Here is a 19,487-nt window from a genome sequence, read left to right on the forward strand (position 1 = left end):
CAAGATCACATCACTGCACTCCAGCCTGGGCAACAGAGCGAGGTTCCATCTCAAAACAAAAACGAAAAACAAACAAAATGCTAATCAACTGTCATTGGTAAGGCTTCTGGTCAACAGCATGCTGTTAATAGTTAAGTTTTTGGGCTGGGCGCAGTGGCTCACGCCTGTAATCCCAGCACTTTGGGAGGCCAAAGCGGGTAGATCACCTGAGGTCAGGAGTCGAGACTAGCCTAGCCAACATGGCGAAATCCCGTCTCTACTAAAAATATAAAAATTAGCCGGGCGTGGCGGTGGGCACCTGTAATCCCAGCTACTCAGGAAGCTGAGGCAGGAGAACTGCTTGAACTGGGAAGTGGAGGTTGCAGTGAGCTGAGATCGTGCCATTGCATTCCAGCCTGGGCGACAGGAGCAAAACTCCATCTCAAAAAAAAAAATAAAATAAAAAAGTTAAGTTTCTGGGAAGTCAAAAATGAGGCCAGGCACAGTGGCTCATGCCTGTAATCTCAGCATTTTGGGAGGCCAAGGCGGGTGTATCACCTGAGGTCAGGAGTTCGAGACCAGCTTGGCCAACCTGGTGAAACCCCGTCTCTACTAAAAATACAAAAATTAGCCAGGCATGGTGGCGGGCGCCCGTAATTCCAGCTACTTGGGCAGCTGAGGCAGAAGAATTGCTTGAACCCGGGAAGCAGAGGTTGCAGTGAGCTGAGGTCGCGCCACTGCACTCCAGCCTCAGCGACAGAGGGAGACTCCATGTCAAAAAAAAAAAAAAAAAAGACCCCAGGATTTTGGACTGTGCAGGGGTCGGTGCCCCAAACCCCCATGCTGTTCAAGGTCAACTGTACACTGTCATAGTCAGGAAGCCTTCATCACTGCAGCTGCTCCTGTTTCTTGAAACCTGAAGCGGGAAACTGGATCCTGGGACACTACTGCCCCCTATCGCCTGTTGGTCTTCAAAGAAATAATCCCTTCAATTTTGCAAGGCCTGTGGTGTCATTCCCTTTTTACAGATAAGGAAACTGAGGCCAGGACGTCATGGAAAATAATCAAGGTCACACAGCTATGTGCAAAAGTGGAGTAACAACCCAGGCTCCTCATTCCCAGGTCAGTCCAGTGACCTCAATTGACATGAAATGCGTGAGGTCCTTCTGTGGCCCTGTGGCAGGGCCTGAAGAGGACACCGTACGTAAATCAAGTCTTGTGCCTTCACGAGTGAGGCAGAGTAGAAAATAACTGTAATTCACTAGGACCGAATCTGCATTGTAAACAGAGGAAAGGGCTAGTATTTGGCAGAAGGATGTCAAGGAACATTTTAGAGATAAGAGGTGACATTTGGGTTCTGAGGGATGAGTAGGAGTATGCCAGGGTGCAAAGGATGAAAAGACAGCTCCAGCAGCTGTTAAGGGCTAAGGGGCATGGAGAAACAGCAAGACTTTGGGGAACTGGTAGAATTCTAACTCTGGAAAATTTGAACAAGGTAATTTTTTGTGTGTGGTTAAGGTATTACATACATACAGTAAAATAAAATGCAATAGTTGCTGGGTGTGGAGGCTCACGCCTGTAATCCCAGTACTTTGGAAGGCAGAGGCGGGTGGATCATCTGAAGGTCAGGAGTTCGAGACCAGCCTGACCAACATGGTGAAAACCCGTCTCTACTAAAAATACAAAAATTACCTGGGTGTGGTGGCAGGCGCCCGTAATCCCAGCTACTTGGGAGGCTAAGGGAGAAGAATAGCTTGAAACCCGGAGGCGGAGGTTGCAGTGAGGTGAGATTGCGCCATTGCGCTCCAGCCTGGCTGACAAGAGTGAAAAGCTATCTCAGAATAAAATAAAATAAAAATATAATAGTCTAATTGATTTTTTAAAAAATGTAGACATCCACGTATCTACCACCTAGGTAAAGATACTAGAGATTCCAGCAACCTGGGAGGATCCCTCGTGACCCTTTCAGGTCTATATGAGCCTCCACCGTTCCCCAGTCCCCGGGAAGGAGAGGGGGTGGGAGAAGCAACATGAAACCTAAAAACCAGTGGGGTTCGCGCCTGTAATCCCAGCTATTGGGTTGGCTGAGGCAGGAGGATCACTTGCCCAGGAGTTGGAGGCTGCAGTGAGCTATGATCACGCTACTGCACTCCAGCCTGGGCAACAGATCAAGACCCCGTCTCTAAGCAAACAAACAAATAAACACCCCTCAAAACCCATGGCTTCAGGCCTGGCGCGGTAGCTTACTTCTGTAATCTCAGCACTTTGGGAGGCCGAGGAGGGCGGATCACTTGAGCTCAGGAGTTCCAGACCAGCCTGGCCAACATGGCGAAACCCCGTCTCTACTAAAAAATAAAAAAAATTGGCCGGGCGCGGTGGCTCACACCTGTAATTCCAGCACTTTGGGAGGCCGAGGCGGGCGGATCACGCGGTCAAGAATTCAAGACCAGCCTGACCAACATGGTGAAACCCTGTCTCTACTAAAAATACAAAAAATTAGCCGGGCGCGGTGGCGGGCGCCTGTAATCCCAGCTACTCAGCAGGCTGAGGCAGGAGAATCGCTTGAGCCCAGGAGGCGGAGGTTGCAGTGAGCCGAGATCGCGCCACTGCACTCCAGCCTGGGCAACAGAACGAGACTCTGTCTCAAAAAACAAACAAACAAACAAACAAAAAACAGAAAAATTAACCAAGCGTGGTGGCTCACGCCTGTAATCCCAGCTACTCGCGAGGCTGAGGCACGAGAATCTCTTGAACCCGGGAGACGGAGGTTGCAGTGAGCCGAGATCGCGCCACTGGACTCCAGCCTGGGCGACAGAGCGAGACTCCGTGTCAAAAACAAAACAAAACAAAACAAAACAAAAGAAAAAAACCTTAGTTTCAGCCCGCACATTCCCTCAACTCCTATCGCTGCCTGCAAATCTTTCGCCATCTTCTTGGACAATCCTAAGAGGGCATTGCATAGGCTTCCGGACACTGTCGTTTTCCTGGGAAGTCCACACGAACTTTAGCTTGGACGAGAAAGGACTAGGGAAAGATTTTTGGTCCTTCGGAGCCGCCGTCCAGGATCGGAGCGCGCAGAGTCGCTTGTCCCTCGGCGGTTGCCGTGCCACCTTTACGTGGCAGCTGCGGGAGCCTGCCAATCCACTGCGCCCGCATCAGCCCCCACTGGTGGCGCAGGCGGAAGGGGCGGAGCTTAGGCGGCGGTGGCTGAGAAGGCAGCGGGGCGGCGGCGGCAGCGGCGGCGGCTCTGGAGGCCGCGGTCCGGGTCCTGGCTTCGGCCTCAGCCCCACCATGGTGACTCTTGCTGAACTGCTGGTGCTCCTGGCCGCTCTCCTGGCCACGGTCTCGGGCTATTTCGTTAGCATCGACGCGCATGCTGAGGAGTGCTTCTTTGAGCGGGTCACCTCGGGCACCAAGATGGGCCTCATCTTCGAGGTGGCGGAGGGCGGCTTCCTGGACATCGACGTGGAGGTGCGGGCTAGCTGCCCGCGGCTGAGGCTTGGTCGCGTGGCCGCTCGGGGATTCGTGGCACCTGGGGCCGGCCCGGGGCCTGTGTGGGGAGTGGGCTTGGAAGTCGCTGTCCGGGTCCTGGAGAAGCCCAGGCCGCCACCCCCCCACCCCGCCCCGGCCACGGCGACCTCCTAACGGCCCCTTTTCCCGCGACTTGCCCGGATTCCGGGATCCCTTGGGGGCTCCTTCGGCATGCTTGGTTGCTTTGGGTTGTCTCCTTGAACGACGGGTTCCTGTTGGAACCTCTCGCCGAGCTTTGTGAATCAGGCGCCGCGTGTCAGTCCGGGCCCCAAAGGCGCTTCTTAGTCGCGGTTAGCTGGTGGCGGGTCTCGATCCAGTTAGCACCTGCCTTCCTTCGTGTTACGGATTAATGCTGGAACGTGACACGGAAACTTTTCCAAAAAATAGATTAAAATCGATTGAGGATTAAAAACCTATTGAATGCTAGGCATACTTTCGCGTTGTGTTTATTTTTCATAGAAGCAACCTTAAGGTTCTACTCTTAGCCTCCAGCTACCTCGTTTAGTCTCCTCTGCCTAGGAGAGATGGGGAGTTGGGTCATGCGTTTTAGGAGTAAGCAGTGCAGTGAAGTATCAGGAGAAGACAGGAATTTAAGAAACCAGCAGTCCCTAAATCTCCACCCATGTTTTGTAAACCAAAAGAATGATGTGTCGCTAGTTTTTATTTTAATTCACCTGCTAGCATGATTAGTTGGGTCTAAGGAGTTTCCTTTTGACAGTGTACTCAGTAGGGCTGGGCACAAGTTACACAATACAAGTGAAATCCAAAAATAAGGGGATAACGGAAGGGAGAGACTCTTACACTTAGCTAAGAATTTAGCGATCAACTATTCCAGTCTCGAAGTTATGCAAGTGACATGCACTTTGAAAGAGCGACTGACTTGATCACAGCCTAACAGCTGATTTGTAGCAGACTGGGATGAGAGTTTGGGTCTTCTCATTTCCAGGCTAGTCCTTTCCCCTGAGCCTTCAGGCATCTCAGATAAAGCAGAATTCCTTCACTGTTTGGCAGTAATCTGGAAAACCTTGAAATTTGGTAAAAATTCATTTTGTTTATATTTTAAAAAACCACAAACATTTATTACCTCATGGTTTCTGTGGCCAGGAATTATGGAGAGGCTTAGCTGGGTGGTTCTGGCTTGGAGTATCTCATGAGGTTGCAATCAAGATGTCAACCAGGGATGCAGAAATTCTTCATTTTAAAGAGATTTCTTTTTTCTTGAGTTTTGCTGTCAGTCACAGTTGCATGTTTGTTGGTGATATTAGGCCAGTTAGAGACCACATTTAAGGTGAGCTTTCTGTTTCTGAGGGGTTTAATAAGGATAAACCCCTCAGACATAAATGTCAAGACCTAAAGATGTTTTAGAGAGCCATTAAGTCAACCCTTATTTTATAAAGTGGGAGAATTGCAGCCCAAAATGGTTATTATCACTTACCGAAGTGAAGCTAAGTGAAAGTTACATATTCTTGGTGAATTTCTTTTTTTTTTTTTGGACAAAGTCTCGCTCTGTGGCCCAGGCTGGAGTGCAGTGGCATGATCTCGACTCACTGCAACCTCTGCCTCCTGGGTTCAAGCGATTCTCCTGCCTCAGCCTCCCAAGTAGCTAGGAATACAGGCGTGCGCCACCATGCCCGGCTAATTTCATATTTTTAGTAGAGACGGAGTTTTACCATATTGGCCAGGCTGGTCTTGAACTCCTGACCTCAAGTGATCTGCCTGCCTTGGCCTCCCAAAGTGCTGGGATTACAGGCGTGAGCCACCATGCCCAGCCATATTCTTGGTGAATTTCTTACTGCCATTAGACATTACTTATAAAGTCTATGACTTAATCTTTTGTGACATTTTATGCATTTCTCTCTTGCCTCTAGATTACAGGACCAGATAACAAAGGAATTTACAAAGGAGACAGAGAATCCAGTGGGAAATACACATTTGCTGCTCACATGGACGGAACATACAAATTTTGTTTTAGTAACCGGATGTCCACCATGACTCCAAAAATAGTGATGTTCACCATTGATATTGGGGAGGCTCCAAAAGGACAAGATATGGAAACAGAAGGTGAGATGAACATTCAGAAGATTTATATCGCATTCCAAGAGCTAATTTTAGTTCTATACATTTTTACCTGTCTGAGTGGAGTACTTATTTTTTTTTAATTTCTTAACCAAAACCTTTTTGTGAAATATGCTTTTTATTTTTTGCAAGTCTCCTAATTAATAAAAAAGTTTCTTGAGGCTAGTGTTTGTTTTTTTGTTCTTCTTTTTTCTTTTATTTATTTATTTGAAGATGGAGTCTCGTTCTTTCGCCCAGGCTGGAGTGCAGTAGCGTGATCTTGGCTCACAGCGATCTCCGCCTCCTGGGTTCAAGCGATTCTCCTGCCTCAGCCTCCCAAGTAGCGTCAGGCATACGCCACTATGCCCGGCTAATTTTTGTATTTTTGGTAGAGACGGGGTTTCGCCATGTTGGCCAGGGTGGTCTCAAACTCCTGACTTCAGGTGGTCCACCCGCCTCGGCCTGCTGAAGTGCTGGGATTTTTTTGTTCTTTACATTTGTCCCTTCTAACAGATTTTCTTAGTCATTTTGTGCTCTTGTGAGCATGTAGGTTCCATGTGTCTTCGGTTATTTTTCTGTTTATTTGCTAATCCTGGCATATACTTTATTTGCTCATTTGTATACATGACTAGTTTAGCTAAACTTTTTGTTGGTTCTTTTTGTGTTAAGATATCTTAACTTTTCTTTAGGTGGTGGAGATACCTGGGATGGTATGTGGATTGCTTTTTGACAGCATCCTTTTTGCATCTTTTTGTTTGCTAATGTCTAATTTCTGCTTTCTTTTTTCTAACCTCAGTTTGTTGGCATGAGAGTGTTTTTTTCTCTTAAAAAACCCCTACAACTAATTGGATTGATTATTTTTTTGGTTGTTTTTTATTTAGTTGACAGGAGGTATAGGTTAGGTTATTTTAAACTAATACCACTGAAAACACAGTTGACATTTTAGTAGTAACATCTTTGTTCTTTAAGATGAATGCTAAAGAGTGGAAATTCAATGATAAGGGGACAAAAGTCCCAATTAAACATAGCTCATAGCAAATGGTGCCTTTGACTTTGTAGAAAGTTATTTTGTAGACTTCCTAACCTGAAGCTTGGTTGGATATGAAATGCAGTTCTAGGAGCCATATGTTGATATGAAGACGAGTTCTTTTAGCCATATGTTGCAGTTAGATTGTTCATTGCTCAGGTTACCAGTAATGAACCCTGATTGGTTCTTGGTTCTGGATAAATTGCTTACCGGGAGCCAGCACATTTGGTGGTGTTTTTTTTGTTTTTTTTTCCCCCCAAAGTGCATGCCAGAGTTTTTGAAGCTAGTCATTGTTTCACACATTTCCATAGTATACTATTAGCTTGGTAACATTTGTCCCAGATATTCAGTATCAGTAGAGTGTTAACATCATAAAGAAGCTGAGTTTTTTGGTTAGATTTTGAAATCTATAGAATTTATAGAGTCCTACTACTTAGTAATTCCTGCGCTCATTTTTCAGGGCCACTTGTAGGATAGGACTTGACTAATTTTCAGGGAGAATGAGGAGTTCTGAAAGGCTTTTTTGGTTTATTTTCTGGAGATTGATCCTACTTAAATAGTTTGAAAATGTTGGTTGATGAATGTGAATATTGAACTTCTTAGATAATTTTTTAACATATATCCAAAATTCTTGCTTTTGCTTGTTAATGTCAGTGAATGGCAGCTGTCAAATCAAGCCTTCCTCTAAAGCAGTGGTTCTCAAATGAGGATGCCCAGGGAATATTTGGCAATATCTGGAGGCATTTTTTATTCGGAAGACTGGGGGTAGGTGCTACAGGCATCTAGGGCTGGAGGCCATGGAGGCTGCTAAACACCCTATAGTGCATCAGACAGCGCCCCACAGCATAGAACAGCATTTAGTCCAAAATGGAGACAATGCCACTGCTGAGAAATCCTGCTCTATCAGTTCCATGTGGTGCATGGGGCTTCCAAAGGGAAATTTCGAGTGAGGGACGGTTTGACATTCCAATTCAACTGCCTTCAATGGTAGAGGCCCTTGGTTTCTCCTAAGAAACTTGGGGTTGTCTGTGAGAATCTGGAATCCCAGAAGAGACCCAGTCTTGGGCAGGGATGAAGAGATCCCCCTTTCCCAGGAATGTTTCCTAGTGCTGTTTCTCTCCTGCCTGTCTGTTCATTCTCATAACGTGGCACTACCTAGAAGCACATGCTTACTCTTCAGAACAGTGCCTTGTGTGTATTTTTGGTTCAAGAGGATGCCTGGTTGAAAACTTGTGCCGCTAAGGGCTTGTCTCTCTACTTACATTGCCTGCTGTTCCCCACTATAGTGAAACCATTACTTTGTCAAAGAAGAATGTTTGAGTTGGTGTGGATTTTCCTAAGAGTGTTTTAATGTTTTTCTCTGCTCAGCTTCATAGAGATTAAAAGTCTGTTTTGGTGCTGCTCTTTAATTAATATTAGAGTTACATGACTCTTAGATTTTTTTATTTGTAGGATTACATTTTTAAAATACACATATTTATTTTGTGCTCTTAGTCCCCTCTCCTCAGTGTTTTACTACTTTTCTGTAGTTAATACAGTATAGTGAACTTCACATAACAACATTTCATTAGAAGAAATTTCCTGGGGTTGTTTTCCTTTCCTTAGTTAGCATTATATAGTATGTTTCCTACCCTGAAAGAGGTTTCTCTACTGGGAAGGGACTTTTAAAACTGCTTTGAGAATTAAATTGACATGATTCATATCAGTGGTCCAAATTGATGTTTGAGCCATTTCAAAAGTAGCTTCTTTTGCAGGTCTTCTCTGAGGATTTTGAAAAGTTATATTATTTTATATTTTATATTTATTTTATAAGTGGTTTTCAAAAAGAGATTGCCCCAGCCTAGGCAACATAGTGAGACCCTGTCTCTAAAAAATAAAAATAAAATGGTAGTCAGGCATAGTGACGCACCCCTGTAGTCCCAGCTAGTCAGGAGGCTGAGGCAAGGGATTGCTTGAGCCCAGGAATTTTAGGTTACAGTGAACTATAATTGCACCACTGTACTTGAGCCTGGGTGATAGAGTGAGATCCTGTCTTGAAAAAAAAAAAAAAAAGATGGCTGGGCGCAGTGGCTCACGCCTGTAATTCCAGAATTTTGGGAGGCTGAAGCAGGTGGATCACCTGAGGTCAGGAGTTTGAGACCAGCCTGACCAACATGGTGAAACCCCGTCTCTACTAAAAATACAAAAATTAGCTGGGTGTGGCAGCGTGTGCCTGTAATCCCAGCTACTCCGGAGGCTGAGGCAGGAGAATGGCTTCAACCTGGGAGGCAGAGGTTGCAGTGAGCTGAGATTGAGCACCACTGCACTCCAGCCTGGGCAACAGAGCGAGACTTTGTCTCAAAAAAAAAAAAAAAAAAAGACATTGACAAATGTGTTTTGTTTTCAAATCCTTCTGTAGCTCACCAGAACAAGCTAGAAGAAATGATCAATGAGCTAGCAGTGGCGATGACAGCTGTAAAGCATGAACAGGAATACATGGAAGTCCGGGAGAGGATACACAGAGCCAGTAAGTGAATGCCGTCACTTTGCAGTAGTGTCTGATGGTGAAGGTTGTTTTACTCAACAGCTTGCTTGTATTTTCCTCATTTGGAAACTCTGCAAATTTTATGTGAAAGCATTGGCTGTAAAAGTGTACCTACACGAGATATTTTTTGAGCATACACATGTGTGGAGCTTAGTAGTTTATTATTGGGACATTCATTCTAAACTAGAAAATGCTATTAAGATTTAGCACAAGTTTTTAAGAGTTTGGTTTTCTGGCCGGGCATGGTGGCTCACTCCTGTAATCCCAGCACTTTGGGAGGCTGAGGCAGGCGGATCACCTGAGGTTGGGAGTTCGAGACCAGCCTGGCCAACATGGTGAAACCTCGTCTCTACAAAAAATAAAAAAATTAGCTGGGTGTGGTGGCGTGCACCTATAGTCCCAGCTACTCGGGAGGCTGAGGCATGAGAATCACGTGAACCCGGGAGGCAGAGGTTGCAGTGAGCTGAGATTGGGCTACTGCATTCCAGCCTGGGCAATGGAGCTAGACTCTGTCTCAGGAGAAAAAAAAAAAAAGTTTGGGTTTTTAAAAATGTATGGTGAGCTAAGGAATAAGCTAATTGTTTTCTTAAATCAGAAGGGAAAAATGTTGTAAAATGCGTATTGCATTGGTTTTTAATCACATACCTGAAACTTATGTGCCAGTGGGATTAATATTAGATGGTGAGATTTAACCTTTTTACTAAAATGGAAAGCTTAATATAGTTAGAAGAGAAAACACCAAAACATGAGTACAGGCAAGTCACCAGGTGAAGATCAGTTTGGGTCCTCAAGTTTGTAAGTTGGGAACTTGGAATGTATTTTTCTGTGGAAACAGTGATGATTGAAATCTTGTGTTAGGTTGCATAAGTCTGTTTAGAACTGGATAGAGCATTAAAAATTAGGCTTTTGCATTTAAAATTAAGAGGTACTATATTGACAGACAGACCAATTCCATTGATTAGGTTCAGGGCCACACCATTGTTCAGTGTTTTCATCCTCCAGGTAGTTCTTGGGGAGATGAAAAGAGCAAGGTGGCTGGGGGCAGTGGCTCATGCCTGTAATCCTAGCACTTTGGGAGGCTGAGGTGGGCGGATCACAAGGTCAAGAGATTGAGACCATCCTGGCCAACATGGTGAAATCCCGTCTCTACTAAAACTACAAAAATTAGCTGGGCATGGTGGCACGCGCCTGTAGTCCCAGCTACTCAGGAGGCTGAGGCAGGAGAATCGCTTGAACCCGGGAGGCGGAGGTTGCAGTGAGCTGATATCATGCCATTGCACTCCGGCCTGGCGACAGAGCGAGACTCTGTCTCAAAAAAAAAAAAAAGGAAAAAGAGCAAGGCATAGTGACGCATCTGTGTAGTCCCAGCTACTCAGGAGGCTGAGGCGGGGGATTGCTTGGGAGCAAGCTCTTGTCTTAAGGGCAGTGATTTTATGTCAGGAATCTTTGTTCTGAGACTGGAGTAGGAAGTGAAGAGTGACTCAAAGAGATAAGCACAGCTTGAATTTCTTCCAGATGTGGTTTCTATTTTTCCCACCCTTAAATCTGTTCTTGCTACTTATGGAAACAAATCTTCAGGATCTAGAGCACAGATATCAGCTTGTGTTGGCAGGAAGGTGTGTAAATGTAATAGCCTGGAGAACTCCCCTCATCCCCACTTGTTTTAGGAGTGGAGTGGGGCATATTATGGACCAAGACTTGTCTACAAGTACTCCAGCCTCTTGCCTCACAATTTTGTCTCCTTGCCTCCACTCTTAATCTCACCAGCTGGGATCCTCACTTTTTCTCTCTTATCTTGTTGGGACCCATGTGTTGGTTACCTTGTTCCCAGATGGGGAACAGCCCATTCTGGAGTTGGAAGGGCACTGAACTAACTCAGAGGGCAAGTTCCTCTACTTTGCAATTTTAACTGGTTCAGACCAGATGGTTTTCAAGTTATAGAAGTTCTTGGGAACACAGTGGACAGAGGAAGCACATGTCTTCCAGTCTTTAGGGTGTCCAACCTTGTTCTCTCACCCATGATTTGAGTGGAGATACTCCTGTATTTGTTTCACAAATAGTGAGCTATGTGTTCATATTTAAAAGTGTTAGCAATTTCTAGAATTGAATTTATAGGTATTCAGTTTAAATTTACAAAGCAAATGGTTCCCATAATGTTTTGTTTTTGTGAGTCTTTCTATAGGACCCACTCCTCAGCAGTGAACATAATGAGACCCTTTCACTACAGTGTTGTAATAATAATGTGTTGCTTCTAGATCAGGCTGATATATGAGTGGCATGAGGACAGTGTCCCAGGTCACTACATTCTGATGTTAGTGTGCTTCAATGTGTTCTATTTAAACTTAAAGGTGCATTTTTCTTTGGGAGGCCGAGGCAGGTGGATCACCTGAGGTCAGGAGTTGAGACCGGCCTGGTCAACATGGTGAAACCCCGTCTCTACTAAAAATGCAAAAATTAGGCCGAGCGCAGTGGCTCATGCCTGTAATCCCAGCACTTTGGGAGGCCGAGGCAGACGAATAACGAGGTTAGTAGTTCGAGACCAGCCTGGCCAAGAGAACAGCCTGGCCAATATGGTGAAACCCCATCTCTACTAAAAATACAAAAATTAGCCAGGCACATGTAATCCCAGCTGCTTGGGAGGCTGAGATCACTTGAACCCAGGAGTTGCCTAGGCTGGTCTTGAACTCGTGGGCTCGAGTGATCCACCTGCCTCTGCCTTTCAAAGTGCTGGGATTATAGGCATGAGCCACTGTGCCTGGCCTATTTTCTTTTTATCAGACTCTCTGGTTTTTTTTTTTTTTTTTTTAGATGGAGTCTCGCTCTGTCGCCCAGGGTGGAGTGCAGTGGTGCTATCTCAGCCCACTGCAATCTCCACCTCCTGGGTTCAAGTGATTCTCCTGCCTGAGCCTCCTGAGTAGCTGGGACTACAGGCGCACGCCACCACCAAATTTTGACGTTGTAAATAATTGCATTTTGGATAACTGATTTTGAAATAATTCCTTAATTTTTTTAGAAGTCAGTTTCCTGATTCAGCAAAATGGATAGTAATATAGGATGCTTCAATGGTGAGGGAGAAAGATGGTTGGATTGGGTGTTAACCCTAGAATTATGATCTTGGGCAAGTCACCTTTTCTTCTCTGCTCTCCGTATACAAGTGGAATGGACTTGGCTGTACCCAGTGAATCTTTAAGCCCAGCTAATTTTTGTATTTTTAGTAGACGGGGTTTCACCACGTTGGCCAGGATGGTTTCGATCTCTTCACCTTGTGATCCACCCGCCTCGGCCTCCCAAAGTGCTGGGATTACAGGCGTGAGCCACTGCGCCCAGCCCTATTTTCTTTTTAGAGACACAGGGTCTTACTCTGTTGCCCAGCCTGTAGTGCTGTGGTGACAGTATAGCTCACTGCAGCCTCAACCTCCTGGGCTCAAGTGATCCTCCCACCTCAACCTCCCAAGTAGCTGGAACTACAGGCATGTGCCACTACACCTGGCTAATTTTTTTTTTTTTTTTTGGTATTGTAGAGACTGGGTTTCTCCATATTGCCGAGGGTTGGCCTCTGAATCCTGAGCTAAAGCAGTCCTCCTGTGTCGGCCTCCCAAAGTCCTGGGATTATAGTGTAATTGTTTTTAATGTTGGCCATTTGCAGAAAAATAAAACACTACATAGAATTTTTTTTTCTTTTTTTTTTTTTTTGAGGCGGAGTCTTGCTCTGTTGCCCAGGCAGGAGTGCAGTGGTGCAAACTCGGCTCACTGCAAGCTCCACCTCCCAGGTTCATGCCATTCTCCTGCCTCAGCCTCTCGAGTAGTTGGGACTACAGGTGCCCGCCACCACACCTGGGTAATTTTTTGTATTTTTAGTAGAGACGGGGTTTCACCATGTTAGCCAGGATGGTCTTGATCTCCTGACCTCGTAATCCGCCCGCCTCGACCTCACAAAGTGCTGGGGTTACAGGCGTGAGCTACCGCGCCCGGCCTACGTAGTAATTAAAAGCTAAGGCTATAGAATTTGACTGGAGAGTTGGACACAATGGCTTGTGCCTGTAGTCTCAGCTGCTTCAGAGGCTGAGGCATGAGGATTGTTTGAGGTCAGGAGCTTGAGACCAACCTGGGCAACACGAGACCGTGTTTTAAAAAAATAAATTGGCCAGGCGTGATGGCTCATGCCTATAATCCCAGCACTTTGGGAGGCTGAGGCGGGTGGATCACCTGAGGTCGGGAGTTCGAGACCAGCCTGACTAACATGGAGAAACCGCATCTCTACTAAAAATACAAAATTAGTCAGGTGTGGTGGTACATGCCTGTAAGCCCAGCTACTTGGGAGGCTGAGGCAGGAGAGTCGCTTGAACCCAGGAGGTGGAGGCTGCAGTGAGCTGAGATCGCGTCATTGCACTCCAGCCTGGGCAACAAGAGTGAAACTCTGTCTCAAAACATAAAAAATAAAAAAATAATAATAATAAAATACATTTAAAAATAAAAAGAATTTGGCCAGGCGTGGTGGCTCATGCCTATAATCTCAGCACTTTGGGAGGCCGAGGCAGGCAGATCACCTGAGGTTAGGAGTTCAAGACCAGCCTGGCCCAACATGGTGAAGCCCTATCTCTACTAAAAATACAAAAATTAGCCGGGTATGGTGGTGTGCACCTGTAATCCCAGCTACTCAGGAGTCTAAGACAGGAGAATCACTTGAACCCAGGAGGCGGAGGTTGCAGTGAGCTGAGATCGCGCCACTGCCCTCCAGCCTGGGTGACAGTGAGACTCTGACTCAAAAAAAAATAAGTAAATAAAAAGAATTTGATCAGAAACTTGAATGTAACAAATTGAGTACAGTAAATATAGAGTAGGTGTGGATTTTACTTTAAGGATCAAATCCTTAGTTTGAGAGCAGGACAGATGACCATAGTTTGTCTTGTATTTGAAGGTCTGGTAGTAACTCTCAGTATGGATCCATATAACTGAGTAACCTCTTCCATTGAGAACAATTGCCAAGTACACAGGTGCTCAACAAATATTTGTAACATATCTGGGGAAAAAGACACTCAGACTGCCATATTTTGATGTTGTAAATAATTGCATTTTGGATAACTATGATTTTGAAATAATTCCTTAATTTTTTTAGAAGTCAGTTTTCTGATTCAGCAAATTGGATACTAATACAGGACGTTTTAATGGTGAGGGAGAAAGATGGTTGGATTGGGTTTTAACCCTAGAATTATGACCCTGGGCAAGTCACCTTTTCTTCTCTGCTCCCCGTATACAAGCAGAATGGACTTGGCTGTACCCAGTGAATCTTTAAGGTTTCTTTTAAAAATTTTTGCTTCTACTTTGGGAGGCTGAGGCAGGAGGATCAGTTGAGGCCAGGAGTTCAAGACCAACTTAGGCAACATAGCAAGACCCTTTCTCTACAAAAACAGAAAAAATTAGTCAGATGGGCTGGTGCATACCTGTACTCCCAGCTACTCAGGAGGCTGAGGTGGCAGGATTGCTTGAGTACAGTTCAAGGTTGCAGTGAACTATGTAGTGTCATGTCATTCCAGCCTGGGCAACAGAGCAAACAAAAAAGTCTTTGCTTTGGAGTATGTTGAGTTGCTTGGAGACAAAAGTATTTAGAGTATAGGTGACCCATAGGTTACAATGACTTCACTTAGAAATTTTCAGCTTTATGATGGTGCAAAAGTGATGTGCATTCAGAAGAAACTGAGCATCAAGTATCCATGCAACCATTCTGTTTTTTACTTTCAGTGCAGTGTTCACTAACTTGATAAATAAAATATCAAATAATAATAAAATGCAGTTTAACTTGTATGAGATATACAACATTTTATTATAAAATAATCTTTGTGTTGTTAGATGCTTTTGCTCAACTGTAGGCTAATGTAAGTGTTCTGATCGTGTTTTAGGTAGGCTAGGCTAAGCTATGATGTTTGCTAGGTTAGGTGTATTAAATATATTTTTGACTTATGTATTTTCAACATAAGCTGGGTTTATTGGGATGTAACCCCATCGTAAGTTGAGGAACATCTATGAGTGGTGTACACAATATTACTTTCACACAAAGTGAAGACTAGAATATTTATGATGCCTATGTTTTTTTGGGGGAGAATTGTTAAATTTTGTTTGTTTGTTTTGTCCTCACAGTCAACGACAACACAAACAGCAGAGTGGTCCTTTGGTCCTTCTTTGAAGCTCTTGTTCTAGTTGCCATGACATTGGGACAGATCTACTACCTGAAGAGATTTTTTGAAGTCCGGAGGGTTGTTTAAAAAGCCTCTTCCTGATGATCCCAACTCAGAATTCACTGTTTACCAAACACCTTGGTCATAATAATGTCATTAGTTTCTCCATTTTTATTTTCTGAACTGTACATTCACAACTTATATTTCTTTGTGATTAATAGATATTGGGGGCAAAACGCCTTTTTAGGAAAATTATAGTGAAAATTTGACAGTCGACTGGCATAATTTCTTGTTTGAATGCTGCCTCCATTATATAGGTCCTTCCAGGAACTCAAACACTGTAAATGAAATATGGGAGTATAGTTTTTATTATTTCTTCTTTTCCTTTTGTTTTCATAATATAATGCAGTTTGTTCAGGAAATCAGCACAAAGCCTGATAGTGCTTTACTAAAATGACTGCATTCTTTGGATTCCCTCAGTCTATGGTTCAAGTCACTAAAGATTCATTTTTGTTGAGTCCTTATGAGAAACAGCAGTATGAATCTTGACGGTTTCTGCCCGTCCTAATGGCAGAGCTCTCTGACTTGGGCGTATGCTGCCAGGCTGGGTACTTTCATACTTTGTTTTTTTGTTTTGCTTTAAAACTACGACTCAGCATACATTTTCCCACATACATTTTTATATTGTACCTTAGGACTCAATCATCTCCACTTAAATTGATGATACAAGCAGCTAATAACCATTTTTGGGTTTCTGCCTAACCCTCTAATTGTCTGTTAAAGCCAATTCTCTGGGTGTTCCAGTGAGTGGTGGCTTTTTTTCTTTCCACACTGGCACATTCACTTCTCCCACTCTTGGCATGTAAGAAATAAGCATTTACATAATTGGAAAAATCCGGATTTCTGATGCCAAAGGGTTAAAGCCTCTTGGATTTCATTTCAGTGATATACAGCCACTATTTTATTTTTGATCAGTGGCCTTTGGGCCACTGTTTAGGGTACTGACCATAAGTGTCAGCATTAGGGTTTTGGTTTTCGTTTCTTTTGGGTCTTTCTTTTTTGGCACATGTGAATCTTGTTTTGTGTAAAATGAAATTACTTTCTCTTGTTCTCTGATGATGGGTTTAATATTAAAAGAGCATCAGGTTTTGGTATGGGGATGATCCAGGATTATGTTGTGACTGATACATATCAGTTACTTATACAATTTGTTTTTTTTTTTTTTTTGGATCTTTGCAAGGGGAAAACTACAAGTAACGAGTTTTATATAATTAATTTAAATTTGTTACAGGTTTTCATGTTCAGGATAAACCATTTTTCCACCTTGGGTGAGAACACTTGCAACAGTTTATTAATGAGGTGACTTTCACCTTAGGACAACTGTTGCATGCCAAGTTTTTTTTTGTGTGTGAAACACTTCAAAATTGATTTAAAAGATGTAAATTTAAAATTGGTTGTATCTAATATGCCCCAGGTTCGGTAAATAAACAATTCTTTTTAAAAACAGTATTCTGTGTTTTATATATTGACAGCTAATCCACATTTTTTACACACCAACTTTCTGTTCTTATTTGACATGAGACATGTCCATGTTTTCTGAGTATTTATGCCTATTACGTCTGTTACTTTTTAATTCTGTAAACTTGAGGATAGTGAATGGTACCAAGTTTTAGTTTCTGCATAGGTTTTCCAGTGTGGCTTCTCTGATGGATCAGTGCTAAAATCTCAAGTATTTTTCTATTTGGGAAAAAAGGGTTGAATTATTTTCACTTGCCCACGTAGTTTATGAATGTGAGAAATAGCTTTAAAGACAGATTAAATGATTTGCCCAAGGCCACAGAGAGTGAAAGGTGGAACCAGAGACTAGATCACCATCTGTTGAAACTGTTCTTCCTCTGTGAAACTGACGGCCTGCTGGTAATAAAAGTAGCTACCATTTCTTGAGTACTGTGTAATGTCTCGATCTAGTACTAAGCACTTTACTTGGTCTGTCTTATTCATGCTTCAAAACTACCATTACCTTGGGTAAAATCATTTTGGAAGTGAGGAGGAAAACAGGCTTGGAAAGGGTCCTAAGGTCAGAAAACTAGTAGGTAGTAGAGCCCAGAAGACACACACAGATATGTAATTTCCCTGTGCCTTTGCTTTCAGAACTGTCTGTGAAGTTCCCCACCTTTTCTTTTTTTGGAGACAGGATCTCACTCTGTTCCCAGGTTGGCTTGATCTCTGCTCACTGAAGCCTCAACCTCCCGGGCTCAAGTGATCCTACCACCTCAGCTCTCCAAGTAGCTGGGACTACATTTTTTGTTTTTTAAAGATAGGGTCTTGCTTTGTTACTTGGACTGGAGTGCAGTGGCACAAACATGGCTCACTGGAGCCTTAACCTCTCAAGTGATCCTCTCATCTGAGCCTCCCGAGTAGCTGGGACCACAGGCATGTACCACCACGCCTAGCTAATTAAAAAATTATTCTTGTAGAGGCAGAGTCTCCTGTATGTTGCCCAGGCTGGCCTCATTCTCCTGGGCTCAAGTGATCCTCTTGCCTCAGCCTCCCAAAGTGTTGGGATTGCAGATATGAGCCACCATGCCTGGCCAAAGTCCCATTTTATAAAAGTTGTCAAAGGTGTTTTGAGAATGTGATGATCATTTCATTGAAAATGTGGCTTCAGCCTGTTGTCTTTTACTTAATTTGAGATGACTGCAGTCTGCATGAGTTGTATTCCCATTTATTAATCCCACAAATATTTGAGTGATTGCTGTGTGCTACAGTGATAGTCCCTGGGATAAAGAAGATAAAGACCCTATTAGTGTGGGTTTTACATTTTGGTGGCAGAGATGAACCTAATAAGTTTTGTGTGTGTGTGTGTGTGTGTGTGTGTGTGTGTGGCGAGAAAGATAATGGTAAATATTAAGAAGAGAACATAAATCAGGGTAGGAGTTTCAGTGATACAGAAAGGAAGGTAACACTGAGAAGGTGATTTCAAAAGTCCAAGTGGAATGTAAGGGAGTGTAAGGTAAAACTTCCCCTTTGCTCTCAGGTTTCTCTAAAAATTCAACTGAAAAAAGGCAGATTAATAGGAGGAAAGTGATACAAATTTATTTGGTCATGTTTTTACATGACAAAGGAACCTTCAGAATTAAGACCCAAAGTTACAGGGAAAACTATTTTTATGCTTAGGCTCAACAAAATATGTACAGCTGAGTAGAAATAGGACTGGATAAGAAGGGCATGATCTAATGCTCACAGACTGAGTGGGGAAGCACAGCGAGGCCTGTCTGGATTCTTTTCGGCCTCTCTGTGCAGCATTCTTTCCATCTGGGTAGGGGAAAGAACCCTTCCTGGAATGGGGTCTTACAACGTACAAGCAAAACAAAGGAGGTCAGATAAATTTTTTTTTTTTTGGAGACAGTCTCTCTGTTGCCCAGGCTGAAGTGCGGTGGCGCGATCTTGGCTCACTGCAGCCTCCGCCTCCCGGGTTTAAGCAATTCTCCTGCCTTAGCCTCCCAAGTAGCTGGGAATATAGGCGCACGCTGCCACATCTGGCTAATTTTTTTTGTATTTTTAGTAGAGGCGGGATTTCACCGTCTGGTCTTGAACTCCTGAGCTCAGGCAATCTGCCCGCCTCGGCCTCCGAAATGCTAGGATTACAGGCGTGAGCCACCGCATCTGGCCTTTTTTTGTTTGTTTTTTGAGATTGAGTCTCACTCTGTCGCCCAGGCTGGAATGCAGTGGTGCGATCTAGGATCACTGCAGCCTCCACTTCTCAGGTTCAAGTGATGCTCGTAGCTCAGCCTCCGGAGTAGCTGCAGGCACCTGCCACCACACCTGGCTAATTTTTTGTATTTTTAGTAGAGACGGGTTTTCACCACGTTGGCCAGACTGGTCTCAAACTCCTGACCTTAGGTGATCTGCCTGCCTCGGCCTCCCACAGTGCTGGGATTACAGGCATGAGCCACCGCGCCTAGCCCAGATAATTTTTTTCTTTTTTTTTTTTTGAGACCAAGTCTCGCTTTGTCACCCAGGCTGGAGTGCAGTGGCACAACCTCCACCTCCCTGGTTCAAGCAATTCTTCTGCCTCAGGCTCCTGAGTAGCTGGGACTACAGGCATGCGCAACCACGCCCGGCTAATTTCTGTATTTTTAGTAGAGACAGGGTTTCACCATATTGGCCAGGCTGGTCTCGAACTCCTGACGTTGCG

At 44.1% G+C, this 19,487-nt stretch overlaps 1 protein-coding gene across 1 annotated transcript; it reads left to right on the forward strand.

Moving 5' to 3' along the window:
- Positions 1-1,437: 1,437 nt before the first annotated feature.
- Positions 1,438-16,793, forward strand: TMED2 (transmembrane p24 trafficking protein 2). Its single transcript, XM_054442687.2, has 4 exons — positions 1,438-3,450; positions 5,379-5,571; positions 8,991-9,098; positions 15,252-16,793. The coding sequence occupies exons 1-4, from the start codon at positions 3,271-3,273 to the stop codon at positions 15,374-15,376; spliced, it is 606 nt and encodes a 201-aa protein (XP_054298662.1). The 5' UTR covers positions 1,438-3,270; the 3' UTR covers positions 15,377-16,793.
- The last annotated feature ends 2,694 nt before the right edge of the window (positions 16,794-19,487 follow it).

Source organism: Pongo pygmaeus, chromosome 10 (genome assembly GCF_028885625.2).
Source record: "Pongo pygmaeus isolate AG05252 chromosome 10, NHGRI_mPonPyg2-v2.0_pri, whole genome shotgun sequence".
NCBI classification, from domain to species: domain Eukaryota; kingdom Metazoa; phylum Chordata; class Mammalia; order Primates; family Hominidae; genus Pongo; species Pongo pygmaeus.

Excerpts from the sequence above, each read along its gene's own strand:
- TMED2 (XM_054442687.2), top strand. The coding sequence starts at position 3,271 with ATGGTGACTCTTGCTGAACTGCTGGTGCTCCTGGCCGCTCTCCTGGCC. Across the intron at positions 3,451-5,378 it reads TCCTGGACATCGACGTGGAG|ATTACAGGACCAGATAACAA; the intron begins GTGCGGGCTAGC and ends TCTTGCCTCTAG. Across the intron at positions 5,572-8,990 it reads ACAAGATATGGAAACAGAAG|CTCACCAGAACAAGCTAGAA; the intron begins GTGAGATGAACA and ends ATCCTTCTGTAG.